This window comes from Castor canadensis, chromosome 17, assembly GCF_047511655.1.
Source record: "Castor canadensis chromosome 17, mCasCan1.hap1v2, whole genome shotgun sequence".
NCBI lineage: Eukaryota > Metazoa > Chordata > Mammalia > Rodentia > Castoridae > Castor > Castor canadensis.
Window position 1 is genome coordinate 40,062,002 of NC_133402.1, and position 18,681 is coordinate 40,080,682.

The 18,681-nt window shown below is 40.1% G+C and overlaps 1 protein-coding gene across 4 annotated transcripts in view; it reads left to right on the forward strand.

Annotated features, from left to right (window-relative positions):
* Oxsr1 (oxidative stress responsive kinase 1) overlaps nt 1-9,634 on the forward strand; it is a 117,922-nt gene extending 108,288 nt beyond the window's left edge. For all 4 annotated transcript variants that reach the window (XM_074059544.1, XM_074059542.1, XM_074059543.1 and 1 more), the window contains exons 16-18: nt 5,234-5,302; nt 6,325-6,389; nt 6,802-9,634. In XM_074059544.1, the coding sequence (XP_073915645.1) occupies nt 5,234-5,302; nt 6,325-6,389; nt 6,802-6,876 (209 nt within the window). In that variant the 3' untranslated portion in view covers nt 6,877-9,634. The remainder of the gene's footprint in view (nt 1-5,233; nt 5,303-6,324; nt 6,390-6,801) is intronic.
* Nucleotides 9,635-18,681: the final 9,047 nt, after the last annotated feature.

The following is an 18,681-nucleotide window of genomic DNA, read 5'->3' on the forward strand; positions in this document are numbered from 1 at the left end:
TGGGATCTTTCAATCTTTTTAATATATGCACTCATGGCTATAAACTTTCCTCTCAAGACTGCCTTAGCTGTGTCCCATAGGTTCCGGTAGGTTGTGTTTTCATTTTCATTGACTTCCAGGAACTTTTTAATTTCCTCTTTTATTGCATCGATAATCCACTGTTCATTAAGTAATGAGTTATTTAGTTTCCAGCTGTTTGCATGTTTTTTGTCTTTACTTTTGTTGTTGAGTTCTATTTTTACTTCATTGTGGTCAGATAGTATGCATGGTATTATTTCTATTTTCTTATATTTGCTGAGGCTTGCTTTGTGCCCTAGGATATAATCTATTTTGGAGAAGGTTCCATGGGCTGCTGAGAAGAATGTATATTGTGTAGAGGTTGGATGAAATGTTCTGTAGACATCTACTAGGTCCACTTGATCTATTGCATATTTTAGATCTTGGATTTCTTTATTGAGTTTTTGTTTGGATGACCTATCTATTGATGATAATGGAGTGTTAAAGTCTCCCACAACCACTGTGTTGGCGTTTATATATGCTTTTAGGTCTTTCAGGGTATGTTTGATGAAATTGGGTGCGTTGACATTGGGTGCGTACAGATTGATGATTATTATTTCCTTTTGGTCTATTTCCCCTTTTATTAGTATGGAATGTCCTTCTTTATCTCGTTTGATCAATGTAGGTTTGAAGTCTACTTTGTCAGAGATAAGTATTGCTACTCCTGCTTGTTTTCGGGGGCCATTGGCTTGGTAAATCTTCTTCCAGCCTTTCATCCTAAGCATATGCTTATTTCTGTCGGTGAGATGAGTCTCCTGTAAGCAACAAATTGTTGGATCTTCTTTTTTAATCCATTTTGTCAAACGGTGTCTTTTGATGGGTGAATTAAGTCCATTAACATTAAGTGTTAGTACTGATAGGTATGTGGTGATTCCTGCCATTTAGTTGTCTTAGTTATTTGAAGGTTTGATTGTGTGTACCTAACTTGATGTTACTCTCTACTGTCTTGCTTTTTCTTATCCTGTGGTTTGGTGCTGCCTGCCTTTTCATGGTTAAGTTGGGGTTCTGTGTGCAGGATCCCTTGCAGAATCTTTTGTAATGGTTTCTTTGTGGTCACATATTGTTTTAGTTTCTACTTATCATGGAAGACTTTTATTGCTCCATCTATTTTGAATGATAGTTTTGCTGGGTAGAGTATCCTGGGGTTGAAGTTATTTTCATTCAGTGCCTGGAAGATCTCACCCCACGCTCTTCTTGCTTTTAATGTTTCTGTTGAGAAGTCTGCTGTGATTTTGATGGGTTTACCTTTGTATGTCACTTGTTTTTTCTCTCTTACAGCCTTCAATATTCTTTCCTTAGTTTCTGAACTTGTTGTTTTAATGATGATATGTCGTGGAGTAGTTCTATTTTGATCTGGTCTGTTTGGTGTCCTGGAGGCCTCTTGCATTTGTATGGGAATATCTTTCTCTAGATTTGGGGAATTTTCCGTTATTATTTTGTTGAATAGATTACGCATTCCCTTCGCTTGCACCTCTTCTCCTTCTTCGGTGCCCATGATTCTCAAGTTTGGTCTTTTGATGGAGTCAGTGAGTTCTTGCATTTTCTTTTCACAGGTCTTGAGTTGTTTAATTAATAGTTCTTCGGTTTTTCCTTTAATTACCATTTCATCTTCAAGTTCTGAGATTCTGTCTTCTGTTTGTTCTATTCTGCTGGATTGGCCTTCCGTTTTGTTTTGCAGTTCTGTTTCATTCTTTTTTCTGAGGTTTTCCATATCCTGGCAGTTTTATTCTTTATTGTTGTCTATTTTTGTCCTGAGTTTATTTATCCATTTATTCATTGTGTTCTCTCTTTCACTTTGGTGTTTATACAGTGCTTCTATGGTTTCCTTTATTTCTTCTTTTGCTTTTTCAAATTCTCTGTTTTTGTTGTCTTGGGATTTCTTAAGTTTCTCCTGTACATTTTGGTTGACCCTATCCAATATCATGTCTGTAAAATTCTCATTGAGTACTTGTAGTATGTCCTCTTTTAAATTATTCTTGTGGGCTTCATTGGGTCCTTTGGCATAGTTTATCTTCATTTTGTTGGAGTCTGGATCTGAGTTTCTGTTTTCTTCATTCCCCTCTGGTTCCTGTACTAATTTTTTGCTGTGGGGAAACTGGTTTCCCTGTTTTTTTTGTCTTCCCGTCATTGTCTTTGGTGTTGTTACTGTCCCTGTACTGTGTGCAATTAAGTATTTTCTAGCTTGCAATAATAACAATGGTAATATTTAGAATGGAAGAGTGAGCTGAGATGGAAAGCAAGAAGTTAAAGAAAAGGGGAAAACAAATACACAGACAAGAGGGAGAAAGCAGAACAAGGTTTCAGACAAGAAAGTTTCAAAGTTATAAACAGGGAGCATTAGTGTACTAATTGACAGTAAGCTGAGCAGACATTAGAGGGACAGAGATAGGATTGAAAACCAAAAATAAAAAAAAATTAAGATAGGAATAAAAATAAAAAATAAGTAAATGAAAGAAATATCTATATATTAAAAATGAATTAAAATAAAATGGAAAATAGAAAATTTAAAAAACAAAACAAAAAAAACAAAAAAACCTCCAAGTTCAAATGCAATGAAGTTTCCTTCTTAATAATTTGGGTGTCCGTCTCAGTCTCCAATCCTGGAGATGGTGCCTCAGATGTTGTTCTGTAGTTGTCTCATCAAAGGGGACGCATAAAGTAGAACAAAACTACACACACACACACACACACACACACACACACACACCCACCAAGTGTCCCCAGTTCACACACACACACACACACCACCAAGTGTCCCCAGTTCAAATGCAATACAGTTGCAGTAAGTTTTTCCGCTTGCAGGTGTAATTCAGTTGTTCTCTCATCAAAGGTAGGGAGAAAAAGAAAAAAAAGCATCTGGAGACAGTTCTGAGAGTGGGATCTGCAACTGTGGCTTGCCTGCCTGCTGCTCTCAGCCTGTAGCTGGCAGCGTTATTTATGCAGCTCTCTGGGGTGAGCTAGCACTCACCTGGTCCCGCAGGCTTTGTTTGCTCAGAGTTCTCCTGTGCAGGAGCCTCTGCTACAGGCTTTCCCCTTTCCAAGCACTGGGAAAGGTGACACTGCCCCGCATTGTCAGGCCTGCATGTTTATTTACAGTTCATGTGGGAGGTGGGTCTTCCCCCCTCTCCTGTGCAGTTTTCCTCCCACTGCCACTTTCAGAAGCTTTCCTGCTCCTGCTTACTGGGCGGTGCTGCTGCTCCTGCCAGCCGCCATGTTTGTTTACAGTTCACGTGGAAAGTGGGTCTTCCCTCCTCTCACAAGCTTCCCTGCTTCTGGTTGCTGGGCGTGTGACCCTCTCCCGCCAGAGGCTCTCTGGCCAGCCCGGCTTGTTTATTTACAGTCCCGGGAAGGATTCCCTTCCCCCAATCTTTAGCGTTCAGGGCGCCCCACCCTCTTTCCTTCGTGTCTTAGCTGTTCTTATTGCTTAATACTCAGTTTCTGTTTTTTTTCCTGGGTGGAGGTCAGTCTGTCCAGGGGTCTATGCTGCTCTGGCCCAGGCTTGTCTGTGGGGCTACTGCGGTACCGCGAAGCTCACCTGGTCCGCGTCTTCCCAAGCCGTTTGGGCGCTGGGCGCTGGCCACTGGCGGCCCCGGGGGCCCTCCTCATTTCTCCGTTTAACGTGAAGTGGAGATTCTCTGCACCGGCTGGAGATGTGGAGGGGTCAAAGTTATGCCTTTTCTCGGTGATTATGCCTGCAAAGTGTGTCTCCAGTGTCTCTCCAAGATTTCACTATAGGAGGGTCGCTTTCTGCTTCCTACCTCTAGCCGCCATCTTGGAATTCCCTCTTCTCTAAGTTTTGTTTTTAAATTTGATAAAAATTTCCTAGTTTAGGTTTTGGGAAACATGAATAAAATAAAACCGCACTTTGCTTACTGATAACTTCATTTAGAGTAGCTAGTGTAATAATAAGAATAGTAATGTATATTGTTCTTATTTACTGCCTAGTATTGGTCATGCATTGTGCTAAGCATTATCTCTAAATTCTTACAGCAGTCTCCTAAGGAAAAATTATTATTCCCATTTAACAAATGATGAAATCAGGGGCAAGAGAAAGGCAAAATAACTTGTTAATGATCATATAACCAGAAAGAGGTTGCTGGACTTCAAACAAGATCTGAGTCCAAAAGTTCTTGCTCTTTATCTTATCACTGTACATGCCTGTTCTGTGATACTAATAAGGAAACAAGACCACCAGTCTCTTTTCTCCTCAAACAGAAGCTGAACCTTGTCATGTACTGTTTATGATTATGAACTTCACCCTGGAACATAGCTTGTTTTTTTCTTGCCTTTGGTACTCAGGGTACTGATTTGGGGTGTGGACAGCAGATATCTTTCCTTAGGCTCCACAGTTGCTCTTCCTGCTGTCTCAGGGTCAGCAGCTGACAATTCAGGAGCACAGATGCAAACATACAGAGGATTTGTATTTTTCTTTTTTAGAGCCAGGCAAAGTCACATTTTCAGGAATCCTAACTGCTGGCTATCTGTGTGGCTTTGTGCATACCCCTCTGCACTGGGTTTTGTTCTATGGGGCTTAGTGTCCAGTCCTTGGGAACCAGTAGCACTGAGTCATTTGAAGATGAAATTTGTTGGAGGATAGTCTATCCTCAGGTCTTTTTAGTTTCTGGTTACATCAGTTGCTCAGATTATACACCTAGGATGATTAGGTAAGAAAACCTACCAGAATAAAAAAGAAAATGACTTTAGCGAAAAACGTGAAATGATCCCCCAAAAGAAGAGAGTACAATTTTTTTCTCACAATTTGAGCATAAAATTTCAATTTTACTAGCACAGGGGGTGTTCTACATCCAATGTCCTGTCTGAGTTCAGAGAGCTCAAGTCCAGAGTTGTGCTCAAAAGTAGGAATTTCCTCTGTAGTTATCACCGTTGGGTGCTCTCTTGACATAGACCTGAACCCTCCACATTATACCATTTAGAAAGTTATCTCTACCTTGATCTGTTATTTGCCATCTGGTTCATATACATTCTGCCATCTAGCCAACCTGTGAGAATTATCTCCTCACCTGAGATAATCCTCAGTAGAGGACGACCCTACTTTGCCTTCTTAGTTCTATGGGTTTAAGCTAGCTTTGGTCTGGCAGTACTGCTACCTGTCCTGGCTCTGAGAGCAGTGACATATATACACAAGAAATGGAGTACTTTTTCTTTCTCTTTGCAGATACAGCGGAGGGTGTCTCTCAGGAGCTCATTTCTGCTGGCCTGGTCGATGGAAGGGATTTAGTAATCGGTAACTACATTGCACTCTGCCCTTGTGCACCATCTCTCTGTCTGTATATTTAGTATCTAGAAAATCAGCTTTATTTCACTGAGTACCTCTGATGGTTCTCAAAATGGTTCTTGACTTTGTTGAAATTGTAGGTACTAAGGAAACCAAAACCTATCCCACTTCTGTGTTTGCTTTGTGACCTCTGATGGTTGTAGATGAGGTCTACTACTTAGGTCTCTGAAACACTAGTAGAAGTGATAGCAGAAATCGTAAGTTAGCAGGTGCTTGGCAATTTTTAGGTTTTTGTTTGTTTTTTTTTGGTTTTGTTTTATGTTTTTTGTTTGGTTTTTTGGTATATCTAGTCTTTGTGGATTACAGAATTGAGCAGACATTAGAGATTTAGTCCTAGAAAAAGCATAAAGGAAAGCAAAAGGCACAGGCAGGCCATAGGTACATATTACTGATGGGACAGACCATCAGTTTAGGTAGGACAACAAAGTTTTCCTGTGAAAGAGCAGGTGGTGGACAGTTTTGTAGGCCATGCTATTGTCTTTTTTTTTTTTTTTTTTTTGAGACAGGGTCTCACTCCATAGGCCAGGCTAGCCTTGAACACATGATCGTCTTGCCTTGGCTGCCTCCCAAGTACTAGAATTACAGTTGTGTGCCACCATACTTTGCTTTGTAGTTTCCGTCATTTTTAAAACATTCTTAGTTTGCAGGCAGAATTAAAGCAGGCCACAGGACATACTTTGTTTGCTAATACTTTGGGGCTTTCTGGTGCACATAACAGACAAATCATACCTTTTGCCCAACTGTCTTTTCTAGGTTAGTTAACTCATTGCAAAGAAAGTTAATTTTATAATGATTCAGGATCTACTTGTATAGCTGGGAGGTAAATTTAAATGATACTTTCCTTTGAGAAACAATTGTTTGATTTTTGCTTCCATTTTGATTACACATGGAAGATTCTTAACCATTGTCTAAGCTTTTTAAATATGGCTGAAAGTGGATTTACATTGCTTTCTCTGTTTATATGATTACAGTGGCAGCTAATTTGCAGAAAATTGTGGAAGAACCTCAGTCAAATCGATCTGTCACTTTCAAACTGGTATTTATCTCTTTCTCCTCATTAAACTCTCTTACATTTTACACACCAGCAGCCTCTCCAGACCAGCTTTTATATTCCCTGAACGATGAGATTTAAAATATGGTGGATTGTGTTCATTTAGCTTCCCCAAGGCCCTGGGCTGATGTCTGCCCTTGAGATGGCCTCCCATCTTTTCTCCCTCTCAGAAGCCTACAACCCTAAGTCCTTAACTATGCTCAAGAGAAATTATAAGGCATCTAGCTGTACATACAGTCCAGATATTTTCTGGAAGAAACAGCCTCATTGGTCTCCTGTTTGTATCCCAGGGACCTTTTTCCCACTGCTTCCTTTCCACAGGCCCATACCAGTTTTAATTTCTACCCGCAGTTTTGTTTATAAATAACTACAGCTTCTTATTTTGTTTGGTTCTTAGGCATCTGGTGTTGAAGGCTCAGATATTCCTGATGATGGCAAACTAATAGGATTTGCCCAGCTCAGCATCAGCTAAACCACAGCCCTGAAAGAGGCGGCCTAAGGAGATTCGACACATGCGTATCTCTGTTGCTTGTATTGGCCTAAACCCACTACTGCCAAAGAACCCAGCAACAAACCTACCGGCTAGGAGCTTTAGAGTTTTTTTCTTTATGTTCTTCCTGCCATCATTTCCCCTTTTTCCCACAGGGAAAGAAAAGTTGAATCACCAGTGGCCAGCATCCCCTCAAAGAGTTCCGTTAGTAAATGTGTTGCACCTGTCCCCTATCGTCGTCCATCTGAGAAGTGGCCTATGTGCCTCGCCGCCCAGCAGGGAGATCTCTCAGCTCATTCTTGCCTTACTCCAGTGATAGCCCAGGTGGAAAATTGCAGCTATATTGGGCGTCCTCATCTTGCCTGTTCTCCCACATCTGCCAGGATTTGGACATCTTGGGATATCTCTTTACCACTGAAGTAGCAATTAAAAGTTGATTGTTCAGCTGGAACCCAGAGAATTTAATTAGTGTTTTTTCTTTGTACCCAGTGTGAATTCTAGCAACCTTTGTTAGGAAAAAAGCACAGCCTCATGTGGAGGCAGCCTAAATGGTGTTTTTATTTTGTTCATGTTGTCTCTTAAGTGTTTTGCTGAAGCTGCTCTCAGGCACCCCCTTCTTCATTGCTCCCTCTAGAAAGGGTTGCTAGCCTTAACTTCAGCTGGTGCAAAACATCTGACTAGTCAAACTTCAGCCATCAGATTCTTCAAAGAGGAACTTTGAACTGTTTTTGCAGAAAACATCAAGTAATGGCTTATAAAAGTAAATTTCGCCAGAGGTAGTTTTTGAACAGAAAAAAACAAAAGTGTAAGTCATGTCATTGGGGAAGTATTTATTTTCAAATTTTAAAAAGTTAAATTGAAGAAAAACTATCCCCTTGATCCTCCCACAGAAATCAATTCACTTGGCCTCTAAGTCTTGAGGAAGTGGTATACAAGGCTGAGATTTCTACAGCAATAAAGGAGACTCACAATGGGCCAGAGGTCTGCCTTCTGCCCCTCTCCTGCACTGACTCATTGGAGGGGGTCTCTTCGTGCTGAACCTAACTCCAGATGGAAAGTGAAACCATATGTGCCGTGACTTTTAGGTTTTATGGGTAGACAGTGTTCATTTGACTTTCTACAGAAATTATATAAATCATTCTTTAGATTTGAAAAAAGAGCACTCATAATGCAATATGTGAATAATCAGTGGGGTTGATTTTTCATTTTTCCTACTGTTTCCTAGTCAGCCTTTGTCTAATTGCTAATAACCCTACCAAGTTACTAAGTTTTATATATGAATGGGGTATTCAATCTGGCCTTACGGAGATACAAGGATGGGCTGTGGACCCATGAAAGGGGAATGTTGCCTTTTATACAATCACTTGAGCCCTTTACAGCACTGTTGGTCTGATGAACAAGATTACTTAGTTCATACTCTCTCTCTCTCTCTCTCTCTCTCTCTCTCTCTCTCTGCCTCCCAAACTCATTCTCCCTCTTTTTTCTCTCTCTCTCTCTCTCTCTCTCTGCAGTGCTGGGAATCAAACCCAGAGCCAAGGCAAGCACTCTACCCTAGCTTTCTCTTGAAAAACTTTTACCTAAAAGCTTTTCTCATAATTGTCTCACCTTTTGTTTCGTTCATTCTGAGCCTGTAGTCTTACTCATAGGGCTTTCTTTACCTGTTTTGGGTGCAAAGATATGTTGGGAAAGGGATCAGTTGTTGGAAAGAGGGAATGGATTTGGGATGGGGGTTGGGAGGAGAATAGGTTAGATTAGACACCAAAGTCCAAGGTCCCAGCAGAGTTATTAAAAGGATACTGCTGAATCAGAAGGGAGAAAAAAGATTGATCAAGTAGATGGGAAAATATTGAGTTTTTTTTCTTTTTCTTTTTTTGGGAGGGTGGGAAGGTAGAACAGGGAGGTAGGAGTGAGGTATGGAAAAGAAGTATTTGGTACAAGACTAGTTGCTTCTATAGAATATGGTTTTTCATTTTATCTTTTTAGTTTCAAACAAGCTCATCATAAAAATTATGTATTTATGAACCCAAGGGGTTGGCATCACTCGGTTCTAGCTTCTGATTTGGAGGTGGTTTGGCACTGGGCTGGAATTGAGCAGCAGCCCTTTCCCCTGTTCACTTTATCCAGCCTATTATTACCTTTGAACTACAGGGGCAGAACAGACATGACAATAGAAGTAGGCTTGGGCTTTCTTTTCAGATCATTGTTTGCTCTGCTGGGAGTGAGAAAACAGGCACCAAATCCCAGGACAGTGTTATTCCTTCCGCATGACATGTGAATTCCCTCTGCTGGCATGTGCAGTGATGAGAAAACAAGTGAACAGAAACTGCCCAGGTGGACAGCAACTAATCTAGGGAGCCACCTCACTTTTTCCCAGGAGTAGTGGTTCAGGGTGTACCTCTGTTGCTAGGTCCACAAGATAACTTGTCCTTGGAGTAGGGATTATAGCACAAGGTAACATGTGCCAATGCTGTTAGTGAAATGTTTGGTCTTTCTAAATGACTGATGGATTTGTTTGGCAGGGGGGCGGTTGCTTAAGTTTTGAACCAAGTCCTAGAACCAGCTGATACTATTTAATAATCTGAAGGATAGAGTAATGATGTATCAATAAATAAGGGGCCTCCCTTATTACATATGCTAGATTATGGAAGATGTAAAATATTCAACTTTTCCCCCTTTTTTGACTTTGTATTTTACTGCATGTGTTCTTCATTTTTAATCAATAAAGAATAAATTGTCCTTAGTGGTGTGTGGATGCTTTACTTTAGTGGCTGTTGATGGGAAGTATGAGGAGTGAGTCACAGAGTCACTACTGACTTTAACGTTTCATGTGAATAAAGAAGCCTAAGTGCCTATGAACTATACATGCATGTATTTATCTACAAATTACTTTCAGTAGCTTAAAAGTATTGTACTGTTGGGAAAACTGAAACCCAAAAATGAAAGGATGAGACTTGCCCAAGAAAGTTTGACTGGGCGGGTGGGATATGTATTATGTTTTGATCTTTCCTGAATCTCTGGTACTACTTACGGTTTTGGGCAGGGGAAGAATGCCAGATTCAAGCTCTTGGACTCCCTTTTGGAACATGTAGAGCAGAACTGATCTTGTCCCTGCTCAGCTTTGATATTGAAATGGTGGGATTTCATGTAAGATTCTAGACTCCTTTGTTTTCCTGTCACCCACCTACTAGATGAATAACCTCCTTCATCATAATCCTTCCCAACAGAAGTGTCCAAAGTCCATGATGGAACTACCTGTAGGTCTTGGCATTTCATTCAGAGAACAAGGCTGTGGAGCTTTTGAGAGTTGACACCATCATCAATCCTGCAGCTGATTGAACTTATTACTTTCAAGATAAGCAAGTTTTAGAGGTGGACTCTGAGTTTTATGGGGACAGGGAGGAGATGTTGGTTACTTAACAGTTATCATGGTGTTCATGAGGGATAAGGAGATAAGGGAAGAGTAAATTGGGCCCCTCCATTTGCCTATTCTGGCAGCTGTTATTTCCATCGTGGTTTCTAAAGACAATTTTATAGCACTGGCTACTCAGCTAGCATCCCTAGGCCTGGTTCCTTAGCAGAGCTCAGTTCACAGTTAAAGTATTCGTCCTTTGGGTGGGGTCATCTGCCTCTGATTTTTTTTTTTATAGACTTCATTGTTTAAAATAGTGGTGGTCTCACTATTTTGAGTGGAAATCAGAGTTCTCATAAATCTCTAGGCCATACACACACATAGCCTTTAACTGCCATCCACATGCCACACCAGAGTGGTACATTTGATACAGTCGATAACCTATATTTGCACATCATTATCACCCAAAGTCTGTAGTTTACATTAGGGTTCACTCTTGATGATGTGCAGTGGATAGGCTTTGGTAGCTGTATAATGGTACAACTACTATGATAGTGTTACACAGAATGTCTCATTGTCCTAACAACCTCTGTGCTCTGCCTGTTCATCCCTCCTCCTGCCTCTTGGGAACCAGTGATCTTTGTACTGGATGCAAAGGGACAGACAGATCCAAATAAAATAATAGTGGATGACTAATATCCTACTTTCATCTATTGATGATGCTCCTCAGACTATCTCATAAATTACAGAAGTATGTATGTTTCCAAACTTATTCTATGAACCCATTATTTTCCTGATACCTAAACCAGATAAAGATACAATGAAAACTAGAAACCAATTTCTTTTAATGACCACAGATACAAAAAAAAAAAAAGTATTTTCTTGAGATTTCATATAGTTAGCACTGTATTTATGTAGTCTTTTCAGATTGGCTTTACTCAATAGCTCATTTTCTTTTTAGCATTGAATTACATTATCTACCACAGTTTAACCATTCACCTATTGAAGAACAGCTTGAATGCTCCCAAATTTGATAACTAGGAATAAAGCTGCTGAAACACCCGTGTTCAGTTGAAACATAAGTTTCAACTCATTTGGGTAAATTCCAAGGAGCAGGATTGCTGGGTCATATGATAAAAATATGCTTATTTTTGCAATAAAATTCCAAACTGATGTTCAAAAATAGCTCTACCATTTTGTATTCCCATCAACAATGAGAGTTCCTGTTGCTCCTCATCCCTCACAGTATTTGGTGTTAATGGCATTTGAAATTGGCTGTTCTAATGGTTGTGCAGTAGTGTCTCATTTTAATTTGTAATTTACATATTCATATGCTGTTAAGCATCTTTTCATGCTTTTTTTCTCTCTGTCTTTGGGACGGTGTTTGTTCAGGTCTTTTATTTTGAAGCAATCTCAGACTTACAAAATGAAATTGCAAAAACAGTGTAAAGAAGTCATCTAATTTTTCCAATTACAAACATCTTACATAACTACATGTAATTATCAAAGCCAGAATATTAACATTGATATGGTACTATTGGCTAGTCTACAGACTGATGTAGAAGTTTTCAGTTGTTCCACCACTACTCCTTTTGTGGCCCAAGATTCAGTCCCGGATCCCATACTGTATTTAGCTGACATATTTCCTGAGTCTCCTCTGGTCTGGTACAGTTTCTTGGTCGTTGTTTCTTGTGACTTTATGTTTTTGAAAAGTAATGGCTTGTTATTTTGCAGAATGTCTCCCAACTTGGGTTTTTGATGTTTTCTAGGTAATGTGTTTTGGGGAAGAAAACGACAGGACTGAAACCAGGCCCTTTTCATTGCATCATCCTGAGGCACATACTGTAAATATGTCTCTCCTGGTTATGTTAGTTTTGATCACTTGGTTAAGAGGTGTCTGCTAGCCTTGCCCACTATAAAGTTACTACTTTTTAATATTTTGTGGGGAGATAGTTTTAGACTATGTAAATATTGTTTCTTATACTTTGCCCATTAATTTTAGCAGCCTTTGATGATTCTTGCCTAGCAAATATTAATGTTTCCCAAATGATAATTTCTTTTAATGACTACAGATACAAAAATTCTCAAGAAAATACTTTTTTTTTTGGTATCTGTGGTCATTAAAAGAAATTGGTTTCTAGTTTTCATTGTATCCTTATCTGGTTTAGGTATCAGGAAAATAATGGGTTAATAGAATAAGTTTGGAAACATAACATACCTCTGTAATTTATGAGATAGTTTGAGGAGCATCATCAATAGATGAAAGTAGGATATTAGTCATCCACTATTATTGTATTTGGATCTGTCTATCCCTTTGCATCCAGTAGTTTTGAGGGTACGCCAACATTTGGTGCATATGTATTTATTTATAATTGTTATGTCTTCTTAACAGGTTTTTCCCTTTATTTATTGTGTAGTGACCTCATCCCTTCTGACTAATATTGGTTTGAAGCTTGCTTTGTCAGTTATGAGTAGATTTACTCCTGCTTGCTTTCAGATTATCTTTGCTTAGAATATCATTTCCCATTATTTCACTTTAAGTTTATGTGTGTTTGCCAGCGAGGTGAATTTCTTGCAGATAAAATAATGATTTTTAAAAATCCATTCAGCAAATCTGTACCTTTTAATTAGAGAATTCTGATCATTTACATTTAGGCTTATCATTGAAAGGCATATACTAATTTTCCTCTTCTTCATCTTAGAGGTTCAGTAGTTTACTGAGTTAATGGTATTTGATTCTTTACTACTTCTCATTTGTTCATCTATTCTTCTGGTGAGCTTTATTCTTTCCCAAGCTTTTGTGCTCTTCTTTTGTGTTCAGTATTCTCTTAAGTATCTTTTGTGATGCTAGCTTAGTTGCTTTAGTTTATGCTTAACATGGAATGCTTTTACTTCCCCTTTGATTTTAAATGATAGCTTTTCTGGATGTAGTAGTCTTACAGACACAATTTTCTTAATTTTTAATTTTTTGGCAGTACTGGGGTTTGAACTCAGGGCCTACACAGATGTTCTACCACTTGAGCCACTCAGCTAGCCCCTGCTGGATATAGTAGTCTTGTTGGCAGTTATTTCATTCCAGGACTTAAGACAACAGTCCATGCTCTCCTGGCCTTAGGGTTTCTGCTGAGAGGTCTGCTGTTATTGTGATAGGTTTCCCTCTGTGTCACTTGGTGCTTCTCTTTTCTAGCTCTTCTTGTCTTTGTTCTGTTTTCTTTGAATTTTAACTGTAATATGACATGGAGAGGTTTTTTCTGGTTATGTCTGTTTGGAATTCTAAATGCCTTGTGTATTTGGATGTCTGTTTTCTTCCCTAGATTTGGGAAATTTTCTGCTATTATTTTATTAAATGGACTTTCTATGACTTTAATCTGTATCTCCATTACCTCTTCTACACCACAGATGATTTGTTGTTTTGGGATCTTAATTATGTTCCAGAAGTCTGGGATACCAGGATCCTGATCGTTTTTTTTTTTTTCCTTCTTTCTTCTTTATTGCTATCTGAATGTAATAATTCAACCTATTAAATCCCTGATATTCTTTCATTCACCTCATCTAGTCTTTGGTGATGTTTCCCACTGAATATTTTTATCTGATTTCATTTCCAAGGTTTTTTTTTTTTTTTGGCCAGAATCTCTCTTATGAATGAATTCTTCATACAAGTCTTGAATTGATTCGTTTGCTTTGTTTGTTTGTATTGTATCCTCTTTGAGATCACTAATCATTTTAAAAACTAGACTTTTGAATTTTTTGCTATTTCAAGCATTTCAGTAACTTTGGATTTAGCTGTTGAAAAGGCATAAACTTTTGGAGGAGTCATGTTGTCTTGCTTTTCTATATTGTGTTTCTATGTTACGATTTGTGCATCTATTAGGATCAATATCTCTTCCAGTTTTATATCAGGGTTTTCTTAGTGGGCAGCCTTCTTTTGAGGGCTCAATAACCTGTACTGCTCAGAAAGGAGAAAACAAACCACCATAACAGCAACAACACCAAAACCAGATATAGAAAAACAATTAAGAAAATTAAAACAATTAATGACAACTGCCGTGCCACCAATACTCAAAATGACAAAAATAATGTAGAATAAACTACGAAGTTAGAAATTAATAAAGGCAAAAGTAATGAAACAATGAAAAAAGGGGTAGGGAAAGGGAAAGAAGAACAAAGAAGCAAATTAACAGAAAAGGAATGTGAAGAAGACAAAAGAGTAAGAAAAAAATTGATTATAAAATATTAAATACAATTAGGTAAATGTAATAAAAGGAATAAAATAAAAAAAGTTAGAAACAATACTTGAAAATGCAGTTTAAAAAGGGCAAAAAATTGGAGAAGCTTTTTTCCAGGTCCTCTCCTATTGGAATCTGCCAGGTATTGGGGGCCAATAGTGGGTTGTACCTGGAGTCCATTGTGGTTCTGAGCAGTATCCCCAGAGTGCATCCCAGAGTGGGGGAGGTAAACAACACAGATGTACACGGAAAAGGAAGGAAACCAAGAGAACTCAGCACTCTGCGTCTGGTCTCTGTGTTCAGACCTTGCCTTGCAGTAAACCACCATACAGGAGCAATGCAGCTAGGGAAATGAAGCAGTCTACCAGACTTGAGCTCAGAACTCTTAGTCCCATCCAGCACCAAACCACACATGCAGGGAGGCAGCTCCAGAGGCTTGAGCAATCTGCCAGCCAAGGGCTTGGAGTTCTTAGTGTCTACAGTAGCCCACAGGTGAAGGAGCTTACACTTCATCACAGAGGATGTGGCCACTGACCACTGTGCCCTCCACAGCCAGAGCTCCCTGGTGCTTAAAATGATCAGCAGGTCTATGTCCAACCCTCCCCACCCCTCATTGCCTCTCATGGCCATCTCCCAACCAGACAGGCAGGGTGTCCCCAGGCTCCCTGACTTGTGACTGTTCCTTGTTTTCAGGTCCCCAGAGTAGTTAAGATAATAGATTCTTTCCTCAAGATGGCACCTGTCTGTGTGTTTGAGATAGGGGGTGCAAAGCAGTGGATTTCTTCAATACTGGCCTGTCATGTAGGAGTAGTCACCACACCAAATCCTTCCACTTGCTTAATGCTTGTGAGAACTATGGGCTTCTTATCTGGCTAGGACTGCCAGTCCATTGACACTAGGGCTGCCTGACTTACCTTGTGGTGTGCCTTAGTTATTCCCTCCCCCTGAGGAGTTGAGATTGGAGCTTTAACAGGTCTAATTTTGTATCACCTTTCTTTTTTCTTTTCTTTTATTTATTTATTTTTTGCAGTACTGGGGTTTGAGTGCAGGACTTCGCACTTGCTAGACGGGTGCTCTACTTCTTGAGCCTCACCTCCAGTCCATTTTGCTCTGGTTATTTTGGAGACAGTCTCTCTCAAACAATTTGCCCAGGCTGGCCTCAAACTAATTCTAATCTCAGCCTCCCAGGTAGCTAGGATTAGAGACATGAGTCACTGATGCCCAAGTGACCCTTTTGTCTATTCAGCCTCAGCTCTTTACTTTCTGCTTTCTCTCTACTTTTGTCCCTGATTATCTCTGTTGCTTCTGCTTCCCCTGGCATTTATGCTGGCCACTGTCACCACTGCCACCACAGCTGGATGCTCTGTTGCTGTCACTACTGGCTACTGTTGTTCTACCACCACTGCTGTCCTTCTACTGCTGCCAGCACTGGTAGTATCATCACCTTAACCTTGGTCCCTGGCACCAGCTCACTTCTGTGACTGTCATCCCTGCCACTGTTGCCACCACTGCTGCCTCTGCCACTGCTTCTTCTCCCTTCTTTATGTTAGCAGCTCAGCTGCTTCACTAAGGATGTGAATCAAAAGCAGGCAAGAAAAGACCACTCCAGATAATCCTTTTATTGGGCCTGATACTGCAATACCAGTGGGCAGCACAGGCAGGTACCTCCCAGCTGCATGCCTGACAAAAGTGAGCTGAATGGCCTGTTTACATAGCCAGGAAGGAGATATGCTATGAAACATTCCACATATCACCAGTCATGGCAGTCCCTTATGCAAATGAAGGACTATGATTGCATCTGCCACAGGTCTTCTATGGCACCATCAGGAAAATGTTCCCCCTCTGCCCTGGGTGGAAATGTTTGCAGGGTCCTCTTGATAGAGTTCACTGAGGCTTGAGGTGGCAAAATGTCCATTTGTGCCTATCATAGTGGTGTGTGCCTGTAATCCAGCTACTTGGGAGACAGAGATGACAGTTGAAGGCCAGCCCAGGCAAAAATGCAAGACACTATCTGAAAACAAACCAATAGGCAAAAAAATCCTAAAAATCAAAAGGACTCAGGGAATGGCTCAAGTGATAGAACACTTGCCTAACAAGTGCAAGGCCCTGAGTTTCATCTCCCACACCAGGAGGAAAAAAAAATCCACTTGTGTCTGGGACAATGTCTTTGGAAGCTGGAGTTGTGCCTTGACAGCAAGCAGTAGTGTTTGCCTTGTAGCTTCCTCGAGGTATCAGTGGAGTGTTCAAAAGGCAGTTTGCTGGCAGAGGGCAGTTGGTTGATAGGTTGGCAGTCCTTCACTCAAGGCATCCAGAGCACCAGGAAAGGAAGGGTTCAACAGCTCTGCAAATTAGGGAGTCAAAGTGCCCTGGCCCCCAACATTTTAGCTTCTTTTAAGGAAAAATAAAACATGAAAAGGAGGCTTAACATTAACAGTGATTTAAGTTCTTTTTCAATCCATCCCCAGTCCCTTGGTAGAAATGGTTACCTCTAGTCTGTTCCACTGTCTCCTCTTTCTTGATTCCCAATGGTCTTCCTTTTTTTCTCTCCTCAATATAGTCTCTCCTTTGTTACTACCCTGAGTCATTATTCACAGAGTCTCATGGAGGAGGCTAACCCATCATCTTACCCCAGAACTCTCCTGTCTTTTTTTTTTTTTTCTTAGCTTTTCAAATTTGGCAGTTTCTATTAATGATAACCTCAAGCTCAGAGATTCTTTCTTCAGTTCTGATGCCTGCTCTGTCTCTTCAAACCTTTTTTTTTTTTTGCCGGTTGGAATGCCTTGTAATCTTTTGTTGAAAGCTGAACATGATGTTCTGGGTAAAAAGAATTCTAGTAAATCGTCCTTTAATGGTGTTGTGAGGGGAGCAAATGGTAGAAGAAACTTTGTCTAGATAAGAGAGATAGGAAGGCATCCTTAAAAGGAAACATCTAAGGAGATGTGAGGAGCAGGGCTCTCACCCAGATAATAAATACAGAGGTCTTTCTCCTAGATAAGGGAGACAGGAAAGCATATTTGAAAATAAGCATCCAAAGAGATGAGAACTAGGCCCCTCAAAGAAAGTAAACTAGCAAATGTCTCACCAAGATAGCAAAAGATAGCTGGAAAGTGTAAATGATGGGCCTCAAGGCCAGGACAAGCTGACCAGATTCCTGGAATGTCCAGTTCAATAAGGATTGGGGTAGGCAATCTTGGTCAGGTTCAGCAAGAAGTCAACTAAAATGACATCCAACCACAAACTAATTTTAAGGTAGAATAGGTGGACCTTGGTCAGGCAGAGCACTCTATCATTTCATAGATTTCAACCATTTCTTGGCTTAGCTCTTTTCAGTAAGCCCCTCCTATGTAGGGAACTTTGCTGTCCTTTCAATAAACTTTGTGCCTGCTTTACTCTTAACTCCTGGCCTGGCGTCTTCAATCATCGACTTTCACCAGGACATGAATTCAGGATCAACAATCCAGTTTCATTGTGACAGTAAAGTGTGGGAAGAGGAAAAACATCCTGAGCTGTGACTTTCTACCCCATTCCCTTATGCAGGACAGGATGACTTCCATGGGTGTGAATTTCATATTTCCTCTTCCTCCAGGTTAGTTAGGCTTTGATAAAGTACTTTCTCTTGAGGTCAGGCTTTGTCAAGAAAAACAGAATGTTCTCGCTCTGTTTCACATAATTACTTTCCTATCCCCCTCCTAGGAGATAGGGAATTTTTCTCTCCTCTTCACTGTGTGAACCCGGTAGAATCCCCTAGAGGTAAAATTCACACAAGAATGGAGGCTCTTCCCTGGAGTTTTTAACTCAGAGTTGTCCACATTGAGCCTCCAACAATTTGTCACTTACAATTCAGGTCTTCTTACCCTGGTACAGGACCCTGTGGATGTTTCTTGCAGATTTCTGCTCAGGTAAGTGATAATTCTCTGTTTTACCTATCTCTCCAATTTTGGAGGCAGTTGTTTACCATGTGATCTCATTTCTCTGATGGAACTAAGAAGAGTTTTGGTTTGTTCAACTTTTTACTTGTTAACATGTAGTGTTGATTTCTAAGGCTCTTAAATGCCAAAGAAGTCAGAAGACCTACCCAAAGATTTTATTTGCTAGAATTATTAGTTCTCAAATTTGGAAAAGTTCTGAGATGCCATCTAGTCCATTCCTACAGAGGAGTTTTAAATTTGACCTAAAGCTGCCATTGTACACAATGAACTCAATATGTAACTA